The 21443-nt window shown below is 46.9% G+C and overlaps 1 protein-coding gene across 1 annotated transcript in view; it reads right to left on the bottom strand.

Moving 5' to 3' along the window:
• Positions 1-4708: 4708 nt before the first annotated feature.
• The window catches only part of LOC308341707 (uncharacterized protein), a 42468-nt gene continuing 25733 nt past the window's right edge, over positions 4709-21443 (bottom strand). Inside the window, exons 13-25 of the mRNA XM_080801706.1 lie at positions 18524-18546; positions 17467-17764; positions 14042-14183; positions 12677-12721; positions 12095-12222; positions 10982-11106; positions 10460-10614; positions 9928-10034; positions 9646-9836; positions 9417-9550; positions 8468-8532; positions 8247-8323; positions 4709-5637 (exon numbers count right to left, since the gene is read on the bottom strand). Coding sequence (XP_080657832.1) covers positions 5469-5637; positions 8247-8323; positions 8468-8532; positions 9417-9550; positions 9646-9836; positions 9928-10034; positions 10460-10614; positions 10982-11106; positions 12095-12222; positions 12677-12721; positions 14042-14183; positions 17467-17764; positions 18524-18546 — 1659 coding nt within the window. The 3' untranslated portion in view covers positions 4709-5468. The remainder of the gene's footprint in view (positions 5638-8246; positions 8324-8467; positions 8533-9416; positions 9551-9645; positions 9837-9927; positions 10035-10459; positions 10615-10981; positions 11107-12094; positions 12223-12676; positions 12722-14041; positions 14184-17466; positions 17765-18523; positions 18547-21443) is intronic.

The following is a 21443-nucleotide window of genomic DNA, read 5'->3' as shown; positions in this document are numbered from 1 at the left end:
CAAAGTCAGTGGCATCACAATTCCAGACTTCAAGCTCTATTACAAATCTGTCATCATCAAGACAGTATGGTACTGGCACAAAAACAGACACATAGATCAATGGAACAGAATAGAGAGCCCAGAAATAGACCCTCAATTCTATGGTCAACTAATCTTTGACAAAGCAGGAAACAATGTCCAGTGGATAAAAGACAGTCTCTTCAACAAACGGGGTTGGGAAAATTGGAGAGCCACATGCAGAAAAATGAAACTGGACCATTTCCTTACACCACACACGAAAATAGACTCAAAATGGATGAAGGACCTCAATGTGAGAAAGGAATCCATCAAAATCCTTGAGGAGAACACAGGCAGCAACCTCTTCGACCCTAGCCACAGCAACTTCTTCCTAGGAACATCGCCAAAGGCAAGGGAAGCAAGGGCAAAAATGAACTATTGGGACTTCATCAACATCAAAAGCTTTTGCACAGCAAAGGAAACAGTCAAGAAAACCAAAAGACAACTGACAGAATGGGAGAAGATATTTGCAAACAACGTATCAGATAAAGGGCTAGTATCCAAAATCTATAAAGAACTTATCAAACTCCACACCCAAAGAACAAATAATCCAATCAAGAAATGGGCAGAGGACATGAACAGACATTTCTGCAAAGAAGACATCCGGATGGCCAACAGACACATGAAAAAGTGCTCCACATCACTCGGGATCGGGGAATTACAAATCAGAACCACAATGAGATACCACCTCACACCAGTCAGAACGGCTGAAATTAACAAGTCAGGAAATGACAGATGCTGGCAAGGATGCGGAGAAAGGGGAATCCTCCTACACTGTTGGTGGGGATGCAAGCTGGTGCAACCACTCTAGAAAACAGCATGGAGGTTCCTCAAAAAGTTTAAAATAGAGGTTCCTCAAAAAGTTTAAAATGTAGTGATCCAAAGGGGCACGTGCACCTGAATGTTTATAGCAGCAATGTCCACAATAGCCAAGCTATGGAAAGAACCTAGATGTCCATCAACAGATGAATGGATAAAGAAGAGTGGTATATATATACAATGGTATATTATGCAGCCATGAGAAGAAATGAAATCTTGCCATTTGCAATGACGCGGTTGGAACTAGGGGGTATTATGCTTAGCGAAATAAGTCAATCAGAGAAAGACAATAATCATATGATCTCCCTGATATGAGGACGTTGAGATGCAAAGTGGAGGGTTTGGGGGGTAGGGAAAGCATAAATGAAACAAGATGGGATCGGAGAGGGAGACAAACCGTAAGAGACTCTCAATCTCACAAAACAAACTGAGGGTTGCCAGGGGGAGGGGCGTAGGGAGAGGGTGGTGGGGTTATGGACATCGGGGGAGGTATGTGCTATGGTGAGTGCTGTGAAGTGTGTAAACCTGGTGATCGACAGACCTGTACCCCTAATCATACACGATATGTTAATTAAAAAAATTTAAAGAAAAACTTGGGTATTCATCCTTTCTGATGGGGGCATAATATTCCATTGTATATATGGACCATATCTACTTTATCCATTCGTCCATCGAAGGGCAGTTTGGCTCTTTCTACAGTATGGCAGTTGTGGCCATTGCCGCTGTGAACATTAGGGTACATATGGCCCTTCTTTTTACTAAATGCTTTTGTGCTTGCAGTTTGCTCTACCAGGAATGCTGTCCCTTGCTCTTTGCATCATCCTCCAGGTTTCCCCACGAATGTCCTCTCCAACCAGGCGCCATCTCCGATCTCCCTCTCTAAGTAGATATTCCCTACTAGTCTCTCTAATAGCAGCATGTCTGCTTCCTTCTTGGCACTTAATACTGGGTATATTCACACTCCTTAATAGTTTAGTTGAATCTAATCGGTCTGCCCATGGAATGAAAGGGTAAGACCCTGTCCATCTCATGCCCTGAGACATCTAGACAGTGCCCTGCACATAGTAGGGCCTCAGAAAAGTGTGTCAAATGACATAACAGGGGCAGAATTGAGCAGATTTCTGCATTGCACAGCAAGCTGGTGTTATCACTCTCATGAAAACAGCCTTAATGAGAATGAAATCTCTTTCTTGGAGTAGCATAGATAGAGGGCTGATGACAGGAACCGGATTGAGAAGGTTAGCCAGCTTGGGGTTGTTAAGCTCACCCAGTTACAGCAAGAGGGTGGCTTGAACTTATAGTGTTCTCTCTGGGGCTGGAGAGGGGACTGACCCCGGAGATATATAGGACTGTGACTGGCTGGGGGAGGGATGCAGGATGAGGGAAGTTTGCTCCCAGGGTCTGTCTGGGCAGTCCTCTGTCTCCTTTGCCCAGGGACATAGGGCCTGGCTGATCACAGTGGTCTCCTGAAGGGCCTCCCATTCATGTTTCTGATACAGTAGACAGAGAGCCTGGACAAAGTTGTATCCGGGGACCATCAGTTCTCCTATGCCCATCCACTTGCGTTTGGACACTCCCTTGGATTCCTGAACATCTATGAGCCTGACTTCCCTAAGGTGTTTTTTTTTTTTCCACAACTGACAGTGTCAGCATTGGTGGGAGAGGGTGGGGCTTCCTGCTTGTAAAGGTCTCAGGCACCATTTGGAAAGGAGTCCTGGGGCCTGCATCAAAAGTTTGGGGAGCTAAGGTCCATGCATGTCCTATTTATCCAGAAGCCTCTTCTGGGAATTTGTTAGTCTGTGCATGACATGATCATCTTTCCCTTATAGATCCCATGATGCCCAATGTGTATTTGTGAGTGGGTTTCCACCAGTGTATTGGTGAGTGGGCACCTACCTTTCCTGCCCTTCCCATCCCTGTCTTCTGGTGCTGGCTGACCACGATCTTTCCCTGACCTTCCCTTCCCTGCTGGGTCCTCGTTCAGTCAGGCATCCCATCAACTAGAACTTGGCCCTTTATTCCCCTTTCTTAGTTAAGCTGGTCAGTGTGAAGACACGGAGAACACAAGAAAGCTACTGGCTGGACAGCAAGTGAGGCTCAGATACATTGTCCTTCTGGGTCTGTCGTTTTCCTTCTGGACAGGCATAAATCTATTCTACTGGTTTCATTTTTCTGGTAGTACTCTGACTAATATAAATTGTGGTACCAAGATTGACTCTAGAGAAACAGAATCATGAGTTTTCTGACTTAGTTCTGGGTTTCATGAATTGGTTCTCTACTAGGATTATTTGGAAAGGGACTGATGACTCTATTCCCAATGGTAAAGAGCACATGGGTAGCCCAGGGCCTGATGTTGCAATACGCAAGACTTCACCATTGGATGCTGCTAATCAAAGTCTTGCAAAAGGTGAGGTTCTGGTGACCAAGTATTGGATGCCTTAAAACATGTTAGTGGAACTAAGGAGCATACATAACAAGATTGACTGGATGTCCATGTTTACTGGAGAAAGTGCAAAAAAGGGAAGAACAATGTGGAGTATTCAAACTCTCAGACATAAATAAATAAATAACCTGAAAGCTTCTATGTCTGCACTGAAGATCACTCTGACCTGTAGGAACAAGCTTTAGCCAGGGCTCAGATTCTGAAACTAAACCCAGATATCATCATGCCTGTGTCTGAATAATCATCACACTGAATTCCATATCTTCCAGGGTATCTTCTGTTACAATGAGAACACTGAGAAACTGGCATGGGGACATACGGGAAGAGCCCCATAAATCTGGAGCCATCAAACCCCTAAATTCTGCTGAGCCTTCTTTGCCAGTTGGGGAGGATATCCATTCCAGCTAGGTATTCCAGAAGCAGAGAAATTACCTCAGGATAGATTTGGGTATACAGCACCAGCTAGGTGGCAATAACTTGCAGGGTTGAAGGAAGGCTCTCCAGGAGGTTGCATCTGCTTCAAATCAATGTCCAATATATGGTGCTGTGTCTCTCATATCCAGGACTCTCCCACCCAGGACTCAAGGGGTGTAAATAGGAGAAACACCACTCATTTTTGCCCCCAGTGATTTGATCAGCAAAACTTGGAGTACTTATCACTAGAACCCTATGTTTTGTTGTCCTAGTGATCTTACCTCCAAAAGTAGGAGTGCTTCCACCAGGAGACACAAGAATGACTACATGAAGATAACTCCTGGACACTTTAGGCTCCTCATGGGTCTAACTCAGAGGCAGTGACTACTGGATCGATCCCGATTGCCAAGGGGGAAATTGGCAGTTTCCTTACCATGACGGTAAGAAAAAATATGCTTGGAATGGAGGAAATACATGGGCATCTCATAGAACTACCTTGCCCTGTCATGAGAGTAAATGGGAAAATGCCACAGCCCAGTTCAGGCAAGACTAGTGATGGCCCAGATCCTTTAAGTGTGAAGATTTGGGTCATGCCATCAGGAAGAAAAAAAAAAAACCCACAACCAACTGAGGGGCATTCAGAGGGTAAAGCAAGTATGGAATGGGTAGTGGAAGAAGGCTGTTGAAATGCTAAGGATGGCCATGTCATAGGTTATAGAAATAAAGACGGTAATTTTTTCTAGCATTTTCCTGCTTTGTTATGAATATGATTATGCATGTGTGCACATGGGTGTCAGATTTTTTTCTTTCTTGTCCTATAACCTGCACAGAACCCAGATATGTGGTACTAATAGTCAAGTTTGTATCATAGCATGTAGGTCACAGGATTTCATGGAGAAGAGAGAATACCCTCCAGTGACTTTGATTTGTGGTTAGGGAAAAGGATCGACACACATTCAATCATATAATGGTTAGTTGGTGGAAGTGTGACTTTATTATACTTAATTTGCAGATTAAGTATGGTTTAATGGAATGTGTGAATGAAAAGAGGACAAATGGTAGACTGCAATGACTAGCTTTATGTGTCAGCTTGGATTGGCTGGAGTCCCCGTTATTCAATTTAACAGAAGTCTAGATGTTGCACTAAAAATTTCATGGGTACTGTTAACATCTGTAATCAATTGCATTTAAGAACAGGATATTTCCTTGATAAACGGGGAGGCCTAATCCCCTCATTGAATAGCCTTAAGAGCAGATGTTTAGAAGGTAGAAAATGCAAGAGAAGAGACTCTCCCTTAGAGGTTCCGTAACACCTTTGTTGTGCCAGGGAGACCCATTCCCTATTTCTGATCGGCTAAGCTACAGGATCATCAGCTTGTGCTCTTTTAAGGAACCAAGTCTGTGTAATGTGGTTAAGCAGCAAGGAACACAAAGCAGACAGAAAAGAACAGCAACGGGGAGAGGGCAGACAGCCTGGGGGACAGGCAGCTGATCATGACTTACGTGGATAGTCAGAGCTACAGCTGGGTAGGAGAAAGGTAACAGGCAAACAGGTAGGAATCTTGGGAAAGGGTGAGATGGAGGAGGGCAGACAGTCTGATGCATAAGAGGATGAGAGCAGGAGGCTGGCAGTGGGCAGAGTAAAAGTGGGAAGTGGGCAGAGGACAGCAGACAGGAGAGACTGACACGGTGGTAGGCAGGAGGCCTTCGGGGCTCATCCTTGTCCCCACAAAGGTTAGAGGAGCTTCCTGAGATGCAGGTGGATCCCATTCTTGGACATCAATACAATTCTTGGAGTGGGAACAGGGACCATGAAAGGATCTGGTGCCAGCTCAAAGCGGAGCAGGGTCAGGGCCACCGCCACCTTCATCTCGTTCATGGCAAACTGCTTCCCGATGCAGTTCCTGGATCAGGGAGGGAGAAGGAAATGAGAAGTGGCCTCAAACCCCCTGCCAGGAACAGCACATTCAGGGCCCTCCTGCATGGGCCCAGCCCGGATCCCTTTTCCTCAAGACACACGCACATCTCTACACCTACCTAGCCTTGCTTCTTTCACTCTCTCCCCTTGACCTTTGACAAAGCCTACACTCTTCCAGGATTAGCTTCTACTCCTATCTGTGCTCTCAGTAGGTATGAAATACCATTACAAGAAGGTCAGCACCTTGTGCCTCAGGGCCAAGTCGAAGGATCACTAAAACAGTAATTATTAATTTGTTTGCTCTCTGCACATGCCATTTCTGGTTTCACAATGGGGAGAGCAGGACAGGGCACCATAGTGGGTGGGCTGGGCCATCCTTCAGGCCCTAACCATCTGGGGCATACAGGGGTCCAGATCCTCAGAGGATGGACAAGACAGAGTTGGGTAAGGAAGTCAGTATGGCACAGAGAAGCTTCTGCAGGGGCAGAGCCTTAGTGACGCTCAACCTGCTGCACCATCTGCCTGCCAGGTTGGGTCCAGACTCCTGCCTCCCCCTCAGCCACTCAGTCAACCAGCTGCTGTAGTCTTCCAATTCTACTGCAGAAATGTCTCTGAGGCCATCCCTCTACCTCCTCACCCAGACTTTTCTGTCCCCTGCCTTCACTCCCTTCCCGTGAAGCCCCAGCCAAGCTCAGAGCCTTCCTCGCCCTTCATCACATGTACAACATGTCTACATGCCTCAGCTGACGTCAAAGTCCTCTCTGGGTTGTTGGCTCACTCACTTTTCACCTGCTCAACTCCTCCTCTTCCCAGCTCAGCTCCTGCTGAGGAGATCCCAGAGAATGCCCTCCCTCCACCTCTGCCTGCCACATGTTCAAGGCTAAGGGCAATGCCAGCCTGCCCTCACCCCCACCCCTGCCCACTGTGCCTCTTCATTCCTGGACCGTGACATCACCCTAATTCTTTAGTCAAGGACACATCATTTTCCAGAGTTGGATAGTGCCGGGAACATAGAGTTTCCTGCAGTGGGGTCAATTGGTAAATGAGTGAGTGCACGTAAAGAAAGAAAGGAAGAAAAGGAGGGAGGGAGGAAAGGTGGGAGGAAGGAAGGAAGAAGGGAGGGAGGGAAGGAGGGTGGGAGGAAGGAAGGGAGACTAACAGAAGGAAAGAAAAAAAGAGAAAGGAAAGAGAGAGAAAAATAAAGGAAGGAAGGAAGGAAGGAGGGGAGGGAGGGAGGAAGGGAGGAAGGAAGGAAGGAAGGAAGGAAGGAAGGAAGGAAGGAAGGAAGTCTCTTTTGAATGGAGGCAGTTGTTTCTTGACTGTGAACTCCTGGAGGCAAGGGCAGTAGGCCGTCTCATAGCAGAGGACTTGGCACACAAAGACAGGCTTAATAGGCAGTCTTAAAACTGAATGATGTCTCTTGAACTGAAAAAGAAATCCTTGAATGGAATAAAATATGAGTAACCATTAGTTCTGAGCTAGGAACTGAGCTGTCTACCCCTCTCCTGTCTTTACTGGCAGCCACATGACTTGCACCAATGTCTAGGAGGAAGGACTCAATCCCAGGGAGAAACAAATCCCGGAGCCAGTATCTGGAAGCATAATTTGCTTAAAGATGTTGTGTGAAATTGGGTTCACTCTGTATGTGAAGGATTGACAGATTCCTGTATTTGGAAAATAACATTTTTCTAGGAACTGCTTACAAAGTTTCCTGCAGTTACTATTTATAGGACACTCTCAGCAGCACTGGAGGATTTCACAGCAGCCACGTTGGAATGTAGTCATCCCACTGAACAGCCATCTCACGTGTGCTTTACATTTTACACACCAAGTAACCTTCAAATGTCACATGTCATATATATAAAACAAACTGGATTTTCTCCCAAAAGCAATTTAATGTCCCCTTTTTAAAATAATTGCCCATTGGATTGATTGGACTCTAAATGCAATATTAAGGTACGTAGAGCCCAGATCATATGTAGTGTTTGGACAACTGGGAAAATTGTCAAGTGTACATGACCATTACCATGGAGTCAATAATTCATTTGGTTGGTGAAAATATAGCGACAACACAGATTAGTCGAGTACTTTATGAAGCCCCTAAGAGACTGTAGGAACCTTTCCTGTGTATGGCTGAAATATTTGAGACATGCAGGAAGCTGAGTATGGAAACACATGCAATGTAGTCAATGGTGCAATGTGGAGGCAGAATGGGGAGTTGAGTAGAAAAGCCTGGTTTGAGAATGCGTGCAAAAGAAATCTTTGGATTCCCTCCTGACTTTGATATCGACAACACTCGGAAATTACATGTGAGAAAATCTAATTCTGTAGAGTCATACTCATAAAATGAAGAACTCACAAGAGTACCCTGAACTATGGAACACCCACTGACACTGAATTGTGGCTGGAGATTGGGTAAGAGCAATGGGTCAAAGTCTCCATGGCATTCATTGATTACCAACTTTCTTTGCATAGAGACACACACCTCTCTCCCAGCACTCCAACATGACAGGGCATATCTACAGAAACCCACATAAATATAGCAGGCCACAAGCCTCAGCCACCCCTCCTCCTGTCCTGGTACAAGTGCCTCACCTTGATCCTCCTGAGAAGGGCAGGAAAGCATGGCTGTGTCGAGAGGAATCTGGTGCAAACCGGGAAGGGTCAAACACCTGCAGAGGGAGCACCAGGGCCAGGACACGTGTGGTCAAGCCCTTCCTCCCAATCATCCAAGGGACAGCACACCCAGAGGTGGGACAGGAGGAGGGTTTGGTCTGGAGAGGTCATCCCACCCCCTCCGCCCAAGGTCATCATACCTCTGGGTTTGGCCACACCTTTGGGTTATGGTGAAGGGCATAAAAGGAGAGCGTCACTAAGAATCCTGTGGGGCAGAAGAAAGAAGACTGATCACACATGACTGTGGAGCCCACGTGCTTCCACACACAGCTTGGCAGCCATCGTGAGAGCCTTTCTCATCACTGTGAATGGAATGACAGCATTGCAGGAGAGGTGGGACAGACATAGCACAACAGGTATGCACGTGTGCACAGGTTAGTAGATTAACCATGACCAGGCTGAAAAGCAGGGAAGAACTGGAGGCTTACTTTTTGGAGCAACTCATGGGACAACTCACATCAAATACCATCCATGAGCCCTTGGGGAATATCCATGAACACCTCCATACTCACAACAACCCTCCAATGAAGGCTCACATCTCCATTGTTCCACGAGGGACCTGAGCCTCAGAGAGGCTGAGCAACTTGTCTCTGACCACCCAGCTAGGATGTGGCAGGGCTGGGATTCAGAGTAGAGGGGAGCTGAACAGTGACTTCCAGCCACGGCAGAGATCTCAGATCTGGTCACCAGCTACTCTCTGCCATCATCCTGAGGGCTCCCTGGAGACTGGACCATCTTAGCCATGATGGTGAATTCTCTGATCTTTCTCATTAGCCTAGACCCATATAAGGAAAGACCGCCTATCCCCCTGCTCTGTCTAATGGTCTCTCAGGCACTCATATCTCAAAGAATGAGAATATTAGAGCAAAACCCAAAGCCACATTCAGGGGCTGTCATGTATTTGTTTCTTGGAATAAACTCTGTGGGAGCCATACCATATACCTCATCTGACCAACAAAGGAAATATTGGTTTTCTTGAGGGAGAAATGACTCTGAAAGACATGCACCAACTGCCCAGAACATGTGGATTTCTGACCTCGCACACGTTCCTGTCGAGTGTTTATGGAGGGAGACTGGGGAAGTTCACACCTTTGGGTAAGGAGCGTCCGTCAGGGAAGGTGATGGGCTTGCTGAGCTCTCTGCCAACACCTGGAACTGGTGGGTAGAGTCGCAGTGCCTCCTTGATGCACATGGTGGTGTAGGGCATCCGGTCCAGGTGGTCCCTAAAACAAAGCTATCCTGAAGGGCGGGCAAGGTCCTGGCAACCAGGGAATTCTCTACTTGAGAGGGCAGGGCCTCCCTTCTCATGAGCACTCACCAGGTAATGGAGGCACTGTCCCCCAGGAGGCTCTGGATCTCCTCCCGGCATTTCTGCTGATGCTCTGGGTGTGTGGCCAAAGCATAGAGGATCCAGGAGATGCCGCTGGCTGTGGTGTCATGGCCCTCAAACATGAAGGTGTCCACTTCCGCACGGAGGTCCTTGTCAGAAAAGCTGCTCCTGTTTTCCATCTGGGAAGACATGGAGAGAGGGCAGGGTTTGAGTTTGCCCCCCTCCTCACCACTTGTGAGCAACGCCTCGGGCCTCCCCTGCCACACTCACTTGGGCAAAGAGGAGGATATCCAGGAAATCCAAGTGCCTCTTGCTCCTGACCTTCTCCAGGTTTCCCTCCTCCTGCAGCTGAGCCTTCCTCAGCTTGATCACTCGGTCTGTCCAGAACAGTGTTCCCAAGCAGAGCTGAATGCTCTGGGTGCCCAGACACAACCACTCAAAGTAGTACCCGTAAGGGTGCCAGGTGGATCAGGAGGAGTGTGGGAGTGGGTGTGTTTGTTGAGTTGGGAGCTCTAGCACCAGGTGCTTGCAGGTCATCACTCCCCTCAAAAGCACAGCCCAAGGAGGCTCTGCTTGAATGCTGTTGGCAGGGGGTCTCATTCAACCTTCACCCATGCGGTGACACATGTAGCTGCTTGCATAGCACCTGGCACCCTAACACCTGCACCAGAGGAGTACCCGAGTGGGTGTTTCCCAGGTTCTCTAAGGGCAGCCCAGGGCAGGACTCAGCTGAGGGTCAGGGGCCAGTCCCTTTGGGATGTGCCTGATGAAGGAGGGGAGCTTCCCAGAGGGCAGACACAACCTGTGTGTTGATGGGCAAGCTGGCAGGCCCGGTGGTTCCAGCGGCCTTCAGGGGTCAGCCTGTAGATGATGTCTTTCTGGTAGAAAACATTCCTTATTCGGGAAAGCACCAGGTTGTTCAGGTCCCGAATGGCTTGAAGGTAGGACTGGGAGTACCTGAAAAGGGAGGATGCAGAATGGACTGGATGGAGGGAGGCATGTGACCTGGAGTGTAGTGGTCTGTGTATGGAGCATTCCTCAATCAATGGGACAGGCAACTCTAGGCATTTGTCTTGTTGTTCTTATACCCTCGAGACTCTCAGCCCTTTATGAGTGTCATGGGCATCCAGGTTTCTTCCTGGGGCACGGAGCAGGGTCTGTGCCTAATGAAGGCTTGGCATGGGCTGAATCTGACTGTGGCCAGGGGCTCTCTGCAGAATGTGACTCTTTGGGCTGGTAAACATCCATGCTGTCCTAACTGTCTTTCAGATAGTCCATCCCAGTTGGTAAGAAATAGGACCCTGCAATTAAGGATTTCACTGACCTGTCTGTCTCTTGGTTGCCCTGGTAGCTGAAGGCACACTTCATAAGGGTGTCCAACGTCATCAAGGAGATGTGTCCAAAGATCTCCAGAGATGAGTTCTGGCTGAGGAGGTCCTCCCATTTGTCCTGTGGTAGAGGGACACATATATCTTTCTCTACTCCTCCAGAAAGCCCATGCTGACAAGGCTAGGGGCTCTATCTGTCTCTCCAAATATTCTGATAAGATGCCCTCATTTTCTAATGCAGTTGTGTTTCATCAGTTTAGGACCATATTGCCATGTGTTTGTAATATGGTGAACATTTTCTCAGAATGCAGTCTGAGAAAGTTAGTTAATTGTTATTTAATTAATCATGATCTCTTACCATCTCACTTAGGAAGTAGTTTGGTGGTAACCACCTTTTATCAGAACAGAAAACATTGTTTCTCAGGGAACTAAGGGGCAACATTTTGTGTCTTGGGGTTGATGTTCACATGAAAAACAGGTGAAGTCCCAATTTAGGGAGCCGGGGTCAAGGCAAAGGAAAGATCAAGGAATTAAGACTGGGGTTTCTGAAGAAGGGATATCAGGGAATTCAGTTCCTCTTATTCAACAAATGTCAGCTGAGCACAGTGAGTGATAAATAGGGTCAGGCTCAGAGGTGATGTTATGGCAAGACCCAGCCCTGGAGGGTAGAGACTTGGTCTCCATTTCCCTCCATGGAGTGGCTAAAATCCCATCAGAAGCCTTCAGTCATAGCCCAGAGCCCACCTGAGTGACATTTTGGGATGTCCACCTTGCCACTGAAGCTGCTACTGTCCAGGCTAGCCAGGGGGCAGTTTGTCCTGTTGTCTAGGGGCATTGACTACTCTTCCTGTCCAAGTCAAGGACATGGAAGTGGGACAAAAAGAGACCCTTTATTCACCATGACAATCTCTCCTGTGCGTCATGAGCAAAGAGTGGATGAAAATGGTGCCTGGGTGCTTCCCTAATCCATCCATCCTCAGGGGCCCTGTCTCATAGTATGGTATAAATGGGTGAATCCAGGGATCATGTCTAATGGATGTCTGAGGGACACAGCTGTCTGAGAGTGGACTTTGTGTGTGAGTGTGCAGGTGAGCAGGGGTTGAACTTACCAGCATCACTTGGACAGAGTCAGCCATGAGCCCCACATAGGGCTTCAGGATGTCATAGTGGAAGGCTGGGGTCAGCATTCTCCGGTGCTGGAACCACGTCTGCCCATTCAACAGGAGCAAACCATACCCTGGACCACAATGGGTGTGTGTGGGGGGAAAGAACCTCCCAAGAGTTGTCTGGGGACAACTGGGGAAGAACCCAGGGTATCAGAAGAAGGGCATCCTGGACAAGGCAGGAAAGGACAGTGCATGTCAGGAAGGGGACTTCCCAAAGCCTGGTGCACAGCTGTGAGATCAAGGTTGAAACAGGGCAGCACTGGGTTAATGGAGAACTTCAATGAAAAGTTAGTCTGAGATCATTACGGAGGACTGAGAAGTGATGTGGGAGAAACTGAGCTGCAGGAGGGCTCCCCTACCATTAGGAAGGGGTGAGGTTTTTATCTGAAGAAGAGAAAGGAAGCTCAAGTCAGAGTTGAGTGGAGTGACTGTGGTGCTGGTCACCTCTTATTTATCCGGGGCAAATGGATTTTTGTTGGCAACCTAAGCAGAAGGTGAACCATAGTCCTTGTTAAATATACTTACCTATCCAGGGAGCCATAAATCTGTAGGAACCATCAGACTTTGGGTCTGAAAGTAAGAAGGGCATTACAGGAAACTGGAGGTGACCAACGAAGGCAGGCTGCTCCCAGGAAGTAGCTGTGGTCTAGACCATTGTCCCCCATCCCGTCCTGATGATTGTCAGCTGGCAGTTTGTGTCAACCCACGTCCCACTTGTCTTCCAACTAGGACTCTCTGTCTTTCCTGATAGTTACTATAGGCTCCAGAAAGCAGACTGAGTGTCCCACTACAGGGCCCTATGGAGTAGGAAGTTGAATCAGTAAGAAATATAGCTTCTGTCCTCAGTGCTAGTGAGAAGACAGTAGCTTGTCCAGTGAGTTTTTTGTTTGTTTTGTTTTGTTTGTTTGTTTGTTTTCTTACTTTTTTGTTTTTCTTTTTTTCCTTTTTTTTCAGCTTTGCTAGTTTCTTTATTGTTTATTTTCCATTTTTGTGACATCTGCTCTTTTTTTAAAAAAAATTCTTTATTTCTTTTCAGTGTAACGGTATTCATTGTTTTTTCACCACACCCAGTGCTCTATGCAATCCGTGTCCTCCCTAATACCCACCACCTGGTTCCCCCAACCTCCCACCCCCCACCCCTTCAAAACCCTCAGGTTGTTTGTTTTTCTTTTTGATTTTTGATTTTTTGTGGTGGCTCAGTCATTCCACGTGGCAGTACAGGCAACAGATCGGGGTTCCATGCAAGCCATCATGAATAAGAAATTGTCTTGAGTTCTGGGATCACACCATTGTGGTGAAGAAAGTTAGAAAGAAAGAAGGAAAGAATCAAAGGTGGAAAAATGAACAGTGGAAAGGAGAGAATGAAAGCAGGAAGGATGAAGGAGGAGAGAGGGAAGGAAGGAAGGATGGAAGGAAGGAAGGAAGAAGGGAAGGAGTGAAGGAAGGAAGGAGATTAAGAATGAAAGAAAGAGAGAGAGAGAGAAAGAAAGAGAGGAGGAAAGAGAGGGAAGGGAGGAAGGAAGGAAGGAAGAAGGGAGGGAGGGAAGGAAGCAAGGAGATTAAAAAAAGAATGAAAGAAAAAGAAAGAAAGAAGAGAAAGGAAAAGAAAAGAAAAGAAAAAAGAAAGGAAAGAAAAGGAAAGAAAGAAGGAAGGAAGGAAGGAAGTAAAGAAGGAAGGAGAAAGCATAAGAGGTAATTCCTTACAGGTGTTTAAACTTTCAAATTGAGTAACAGTATTCAGGTTTCTGCTGGCTCTTGGGCTGGAAGAATGGCAGATAGAGGGTCAGATTTAATGACTGAGCCAACAGTCTCCCCTGAAATGTCACAGTACCCCAGGAATGTATCCAAGTGGGAAGAACCACTCCAACAGACAAGTGGGTTTACACTCACCTGATCGCCCCAGGATCACTTTCATGTACTCTGGGTCATAGACTATGAGGCTAACCCTGGTCCCCCATAGCCAGCGAGGACTGGCGCTTGGATATTTCTCTGCCCTTTTCTGAAGCTCTTGTAGCTCCTGACCCTTTTGGAGCTGTAACCAAGGGAAAGACAAATCAATAAAATCTTCCTTCCTCTTTAGGTCCAGTGCTTGGAGAGGGGGTGGAGGGTAGGATGGCCACATGGAGATAGTTCTGGATATCAGCAGTGATTAGGGGTTTGGAAATGTTTCTGATGAGCAAGGCTCTGATAGGGATTCCAGATTCATGGAACTTATGTTCTAGTGGGAGTAGAGGTGGGAGAGCCTCAGTGTAGAGGCCCTACACTGAGAAGTGTTGTCCAATGACTTAAGGAGGCTTTTCTGTGCTCTCAGATCATGTCTATCGCTGTGGCCACCCTTCTCCTTGGATCCAGTGCAGGGTCTGCATCGTGGGAGCCTCTTACCATGAAGCTATGTTACCTCACCCTCCAGGGTCCCTCAAACTTGTGCAGCAGGGGCCCCTGGGGAATCCTGTTTCAGCACAGCTGCCTGCCTCCTTTCCGATTGCTTGCTCTCTAAGCCAGTTGGCTTCCAGAAACTCCTGCTCCTGGGTTGTGTCAGTAGTTCCCTTGGGGACCCCAAGGAGCTAGATGGTGTTCTGCCTGGCTCTTCTGGTCTCACTGGTCTGTCAGCTTTCCAGATAGGCGCTTGGGACAGCCATCTCTTCCTGAGAAGGTGTGGCCAGGGCCAGCTGAGACTCTTATAGAGGACATGGTGCCCATAGTGGCAGTGGCAGTAACTCCGTAGGCTGATACTCATGTCTACTGACTTTTAGGCTGTGGCCACTCACACAGGAAGTGCTCCATGACAGCTGTTTCACCTGGTTCCTCAAGGGAACTGGGGTCATAAAAAATGTCTCCAAAGTGGGATACCATGACAGTGGACAGAAAATAAAGAGTCAGCACAGGCAATCAATTGTCAGGTGCTGTGGGCTGTGCTGACCTGTGGTCTCCAAGACAGGGGGGAGGATCTGGGAAAAGATGACGCTGTTCGGTCATGGATTTCCAAACAAGAGTTCCCCTTTCATGGTTCCCGACTGATTTCAGCCCCATTTAGTGCAGCAGGTTTGGCAACCTACAAACATGCTGCCCTTTATAGGCATTACCATTATCTTTAATTTTTATAATTAGAGTGTAACTGTGACTTTTGGTTGGTGCCAGGTGACATTCAGAGATTAGTACAACTCACACACAGGACTATACTCATCATCATCATCATCATCATCCCCAGTTTACAGATGAGGAAACAGAGGGATAGAGCAAATATTTGAAGTATGTGGCAGAGCTAGGGTAGAATCCAGGTAGCTTGGCTCAGAGTCCATATGCTTCCCTGTCTCACTTGTCAGTTGTCACCTGGCCTGAAAGATTAGCTTTAACCTACTGCACATGGCAATCTAATTCCTGATTTAGCCAATAACAGAGGTACTGAATAAATGAAGTCTCAGATTTGTAGGAGGAAAAAAAAATCTGGCTGCAATATATTAGGCCAGCAGAAGCTGAGGGCTGATTGGGCACTGGGGGTAATAGGAGTTATGGAAGTAGAACTCATGTGCTTACAGAGTCTCCATACCATCCGTGTAATGGGAGTCAGTGGAGGAAATTTTAGTGGTTGCTTAGGTCAAATCCTAGCTCAGAAAGGTGACAACTGCATCTAACAAAAGGTCTCAAATTCTCCAAATGGACAATCTGGAAGTCATTAGTGCAACAAGTTGCATGAAGAAACTGGCCTATGACTGTCTCCCTGTGGCTGATGTGAAGTTTCTGTCTTTGGCTCCATTCAGCTGAAATTGCTTGGCCTCCTCAGCAACATCCTGGGCCAGGCTTGTTCAATCCACACACCACAAGACAGCCCCTCCTCACATGCCCCCACCTTGCTGATTCCCCTGCTGAAGGACCAGTACTGACAGAGCTGGAGACTAAGTACCATCTCCAAACTAGCTGCAAGCTGCTCCTTCCTCTGTCATTCCACAACCTGCTCAGGCATCTCTTGGGGTCAGCTCTGTGCTGGTAACTGGGTCCTGGAAGGGGGTGACATCCTCAGCCCAAGGAACCCACAGTACTGTGGTTGGGGAAGGAGAACTGGGAGGTAAACAGATTCTTTTAGTGGTGCAACTCAATGTCAATACTCTTTATGTGCCCCATCCTGGAAAGCTTCTCTCTCATGAGTGCCAGTAACTTGTCAGGGTTTTAACACTGAAATCACCAGTCTGGAACATCTCATAGTCTCAGGCAAACCAAGCTGGTTGGTTCCTTGCACCGGCCATGACACCCCAATCTGGCAGGTGAGCTTATTTTCCCAGGACCTGACGCCTGATTCCTGTCTATGGTCTCCATAAGCTGTGAACCCCTCTGCTGTCTGTGTTCCCAAGCAGCTCAGGGCTAGGCTTTGAGGATGGGATTGAGTGGCCAGGGCAGGGAAGGATCAGGAAGGGTGTTCTGAGAGAGGAGCTGGGGCTCCTCATCTAGGAGGGGGAAGACTCAGGAAGGAACAGCCATCATCCTTAAGGCGCAGTGTAACTGTCTCTCAAAACAAGGTAGTGCTTAAAATATAACCCATGAGAAATTGAACTAGCCTGGCAAGCATGCTTAAATGTTACCTTAAGAAGAACATGCATTAGCAACAGGTCTCTAGGGGAGAGGATGATTTACGTCTTGGAAGCCCAGCAGCCGGGAATGCCTGGCCCCGCTCAGGGTGGAACGCCACCTGCTTCATTTTCTGATGTTACTCCCCTGCCTCAGAAACAGCCTACCGTTAATCAGTTATCAAGATAATCCCCTTAAATGTGCTTGTTCAATTATAAATTCTATACTGCTTAACCATATATATCCTACTCTCCTTGCATATCTATAGGATTTGTAAAAATTTATAACTCATATTCTTTCTTATTTATCTACAAAGCCTATGGTTAATGTATAACCCTCTTCTGCTCCTTTGTTAGTTGTTATCTTGTTTCTAATAAATACGGGATTGAGGAGTTGTTCATGGCGACAGTCTTCTCTACTGTCAACCCCTGCTCCCTTTCTCTTGCAGCTGACATATTTGTGCCTCATTCTCCCATGGGCCCTCAGGAAGCAGCAGGGCAGGACTGCATTACAGCCTGCAGATCTACTTAAGGAAAGAGGGTGAGACCAGCTGAGGGCACCAGCAAAGTCTTCCTTCCAGCAGAGAGCTCCTAGGAGTGGAATGAGCAGCCAAGATCTGAGCAGGAAGCTGGGTGTTCCCCCAAAGCACATGTGCTAGTCACACAAGAAACCTATGTGGGATGCATCTGCTGACTGGGATGATGCTCCAAAGCCCTGGATTCCCAGCATTCCCACTCCCCTCCAGCCCTTCTTACCTCATCCATGTGTCCGAAGAGCCAGTGGGAAGGAGGGGACGGGAACTCCTGGACTGCTCTGAGCAGCCACCGCCTGTGCAGGTACAGCTGTGCTGCCTTGAGCAGCAGCAGAACCAGCGCTAGCACGGAGGCCACTTGCAGGAGCCCAGAGACACCGCCCAGGGGTCTGATGACACTCAGCACAGAGACACTCATAGTGCAGGTGCTGCTGGATCGCTGATTCTCCCTGACTGTCCCTGTTGCTGACCTCCCCTGAGCATTCCAGCCCGGACAATCAGGGGAGGATTGCCCTGCCCACCTGGAGGGAGGGTGAAGGGTGAGGGCAGAGCTTAGACTGGACTTCTAGAGTTCATTAACTGTGAGGATGTTAATGGGAAACTAGGAGGAAAGCTTTGTCAGCAGACAGCGATAATGGCTGGGTATGTTCCCACTTGCTCCTCTCCCTGTTATTCAACAAATATTTCAGGGGCACCTACTCTGTGCCAGGCAGGTGCTATATGCTGGGACACAGCTGCCAGCAAACATGAAACCTGACAGCAGACATGAATCCTGACTGCAAAAACTTCAGTCTAGCTTACCAAATACTCAGGAAGGGGGTTTGGTTTGATTATTATCCCATTTGTGAGAGGAAAACACTTACAGAGAGCTAAGGTGACATGACCAGAGGAAAACCACCATTGAGAGTATCAGCTGTGATTAGAGTCAGGGTTTCCAAACTGTCTGTCTCAGCTGCTCTGCATTGTTCCCCACACTTGTCGTACTCCACGATTCAGTGATGTGGGCTGACTATGCCTGCAGGCAGAGCCCTGGCCTCACACTCAGGAGGCCCAGTCCAGGGCTCGCTCATGACATATGAAGCCGGCCAGTCATACTCTTTGTGCCTCAGGTTCTCCTTCTGTAAGGGGGTAATCATCCCTTTCCCAAGGTACTCCCAGGAATGCTCATTCAGTCACGCATTTACTCACTCATGCACTCAGCAAATGTTTCCTGAGCTCACAGTCTGGGAGGTAAAGGCAGAGAACTAACATAGTACAGGAAAACGTGATAAGGCCTCTACTGAAAGAATGGGGGTGGGCCCACCTGGAAAGGAGACAACGAAAAACAAGAATGGGACCCTGAAGCGTGAATAAGAATTCACCAGGTGAAGAGTGCTAGGGAGAAGGATGGGCACTGACCACTCATGGAGAGCATATGAAAGCACATCTGAGGAGGACAAGTAGGTATCTCAGCTTCACTTTATTCCTGATTGTCTTCCCCCAAATTGACTCCAAGCCCATAACTCTGAAAGGAAAACAAGTTTTTGTCAGGAGTTCTTTGGAAGGCAGCTTTTCCTCCTGCCATGGTCCTTACCATCTACCTTGTTATTCCTACACCCCCTTCCTGTGGCCGACCTTGTGACAGGAGATTCATTACACAACCCATGGGGCCACAGGTCTCTCTATTTCCCCCTAAGTCCTGGGCTCCTGTCCAAACCCGTGTGTGTGTAACCTCATTACCCATGCCTCTCAACTTTCCTCCATTTCTATGCTTACTTTCCACCCCTTGCTGGCCCAGGCCCAGGGACTCTGCAGCCTGACTCCTTCCCTTGCTTGGATCAGTACCAGCTTTGCACTTAGCACATGAGGGGCAGTTGTGGAGAGAGCTTGGAAGTGGGACAGCCTGGGTCCCAATCCTGGATGTAACTCCGGGTTTGCCTCCCTGAGTCCTCGGTTTCCTCTACAGTTCTGGGTGCATAATGCTTGGTAATAGGTAGCATTTAGTGAGCATTTACTAAATACATTCTAGACACTGAGCAAGGAACTTTATGTGTTTTCCCTACAACAGTCCTACAAAACAGATTTTTAAAAAACCCTGAAGTGTCAACATGGGAAGACCCTCCTCAGGGGGAGGAAAACAAGTCCACACTGAGATGGGTCCTTTAAGATTTGAGTTTTTTTGTTTTGTTTTAAAAGATTTTATTTATTTATTTGAGAGAGAGAGAGAGAGAGAGAGAGAATGCATGAGCAGAGGTGTGCTGGGGTAGGGGAGAAGCAGAGGCAGAGGGTAAAGCAGACACCCTGCTGAGTAGGGATACTGATACAGGGCTTGATCCCAGAATCCTTGGATCATGACCTGAGCCAAAGGCAGTCCCTTAATCTACTGACGTACCCAGGCACCCCAGGATTTGGAGTTTTGACCCTCAACTCTATGGCCAACCCATCTTTGACAAAGCAAGAAAAAATATCCAGTGGAAGAAAGACAGTCTCTTCCACAAATAGTTTCAACAAAGGTACATTGGACAGCCACATGCAGAAGAATGAAACTGGGCCACTTCCTCATACCATAATACCATAATAAACTTAATGGACGAAAGACCTAAATGTGAGCTAGGAATTTATCAAAACTGTAGAGGAGAACAAAGGGAGCAACCTTTTTGACCTCAGCCACAACAATTTCTTCCTAGACACGTCTTTAAAGGCAAAGGAAGCAAATGGAAAAATGAATTCTTGGGACTTCATTGGGATAAAAAGTTTTTGCACAGCAAAGGAAACTACAAAAGTAAAATGCAACAGATGGAATGGGAGAAACTATTCATAAAGGACATATCAGAGAAAGGAATACTATCCAAAATCTATAAAGAACTTACTAAACTCAACATCCCAAAAAACAAGAAATCCAGTCAAGAAATGAGCAGAAGACATGTGGAGACATTTCTCCAAGAAAGAAATAAAAATGACTAAGAGACTCATGAAAAGATGCTCAACATCACTCTTCGTTAGGGATACACAAATCAAACCCACAATGAGACCACCTCACACCAGTCAGAATGGCTATAATTAACAACTCAGGAAACAAAAGATGTAGGCAAGGATGCAGAGAAAGGGAATCCCTCTCACACTGTTGGTGGGAATGCAGTACAGCCCCTCTGGAAAAAAGTCGGAGGTTCCTCAAGAAGTTAAAAATAGAGCCACCCTTTACTAGATATTTAGTCAAAGGATACATGCATGGTGATTTTAAGGGCACATGTACCCAAATGTTTATAGCAACATGTCCACAATAGTGCAAATATGGAAAGAGCCCCGATCAGCAGATGAATGGATAAAGAAAAGGCATATATATATACACATACATATATATATGCATATATATATGTATGTGTGTGTGTGTGTGTGTGTGTGTGTGTGTATATATATATATATATATATATATATATATATATAATGGAATATTTCTCATCCATCAAAAAGAAATGAAATTGTGCCATTTACAATGACAGGGATGGAACTATTATACTAAGCAAAATAAGTCAGTTAGAGAAAGACAAGTACTGTATGATTTCTCTCATATGTGGTGAAGGTAAGGAAAAATAAGATAAAAACAGAGAGGGAGACAAACCATAGGAGACTCTTAAGTATAGAGCACAAACTAAGGGTTGCTTGAGGGGAGTTGGGTGGGAAGTTGGGGTAATTAGGTGATGGGCATCAAGGAGGGACCTTGATGTAATGAGCCCTGGATGTCATATACAAGAATGATTTACTAATTTTACCCTTGAAATTCATAATACATATATGTTAACTAAATTGAATTAAAAAAATTAAAAAGAAACCAAAACAACCCCCCTGCAAAAAGAAAAAAGAAGTAAGTAAATAAAGTAAGTAAATAAAGAAAAAAATCACATGGGGAAGGGAAAAAAATGGAGTTTTGAATCCCAGCCACATGCCAAAGATTGAATGCAGAACAGTGGAGCCCAGTGTGCCAAGAGCCCCGCACATAGAAGGGGCGAGGGCAGGGATCTGATGGAGGTCTGGGACACAAAATGGAGATTATTCGCTTTTCTATGAGGGCTTCCTGAACAGTGGTAGGCAAGGGATACCCTCCCCCAGATTAGAACGTGGGGTGGCACCACTTTCCCCCTTGTCACCCACATGGTTAGACTTCAGTGAGTAACAGAGCACCCATAGTGTTGGCGGGAGATGCTTACACCAAACCTTGTTACC

Source organism: Martes martes (genome assembly GCF_963455335.1).
Source record: "Martes martes genome assembly, chromosome: 4".
NCBI lineage: Eukaryota > Metazoa > Chordata > Mammalia > Carnivora > Mustelidae > Martes > Martes martes.
The sequence above is the reverse complement of the archived record's forward strand: the minus strand, read 5'-3'. Positions and strand labels throughout refer to the sequence as shown.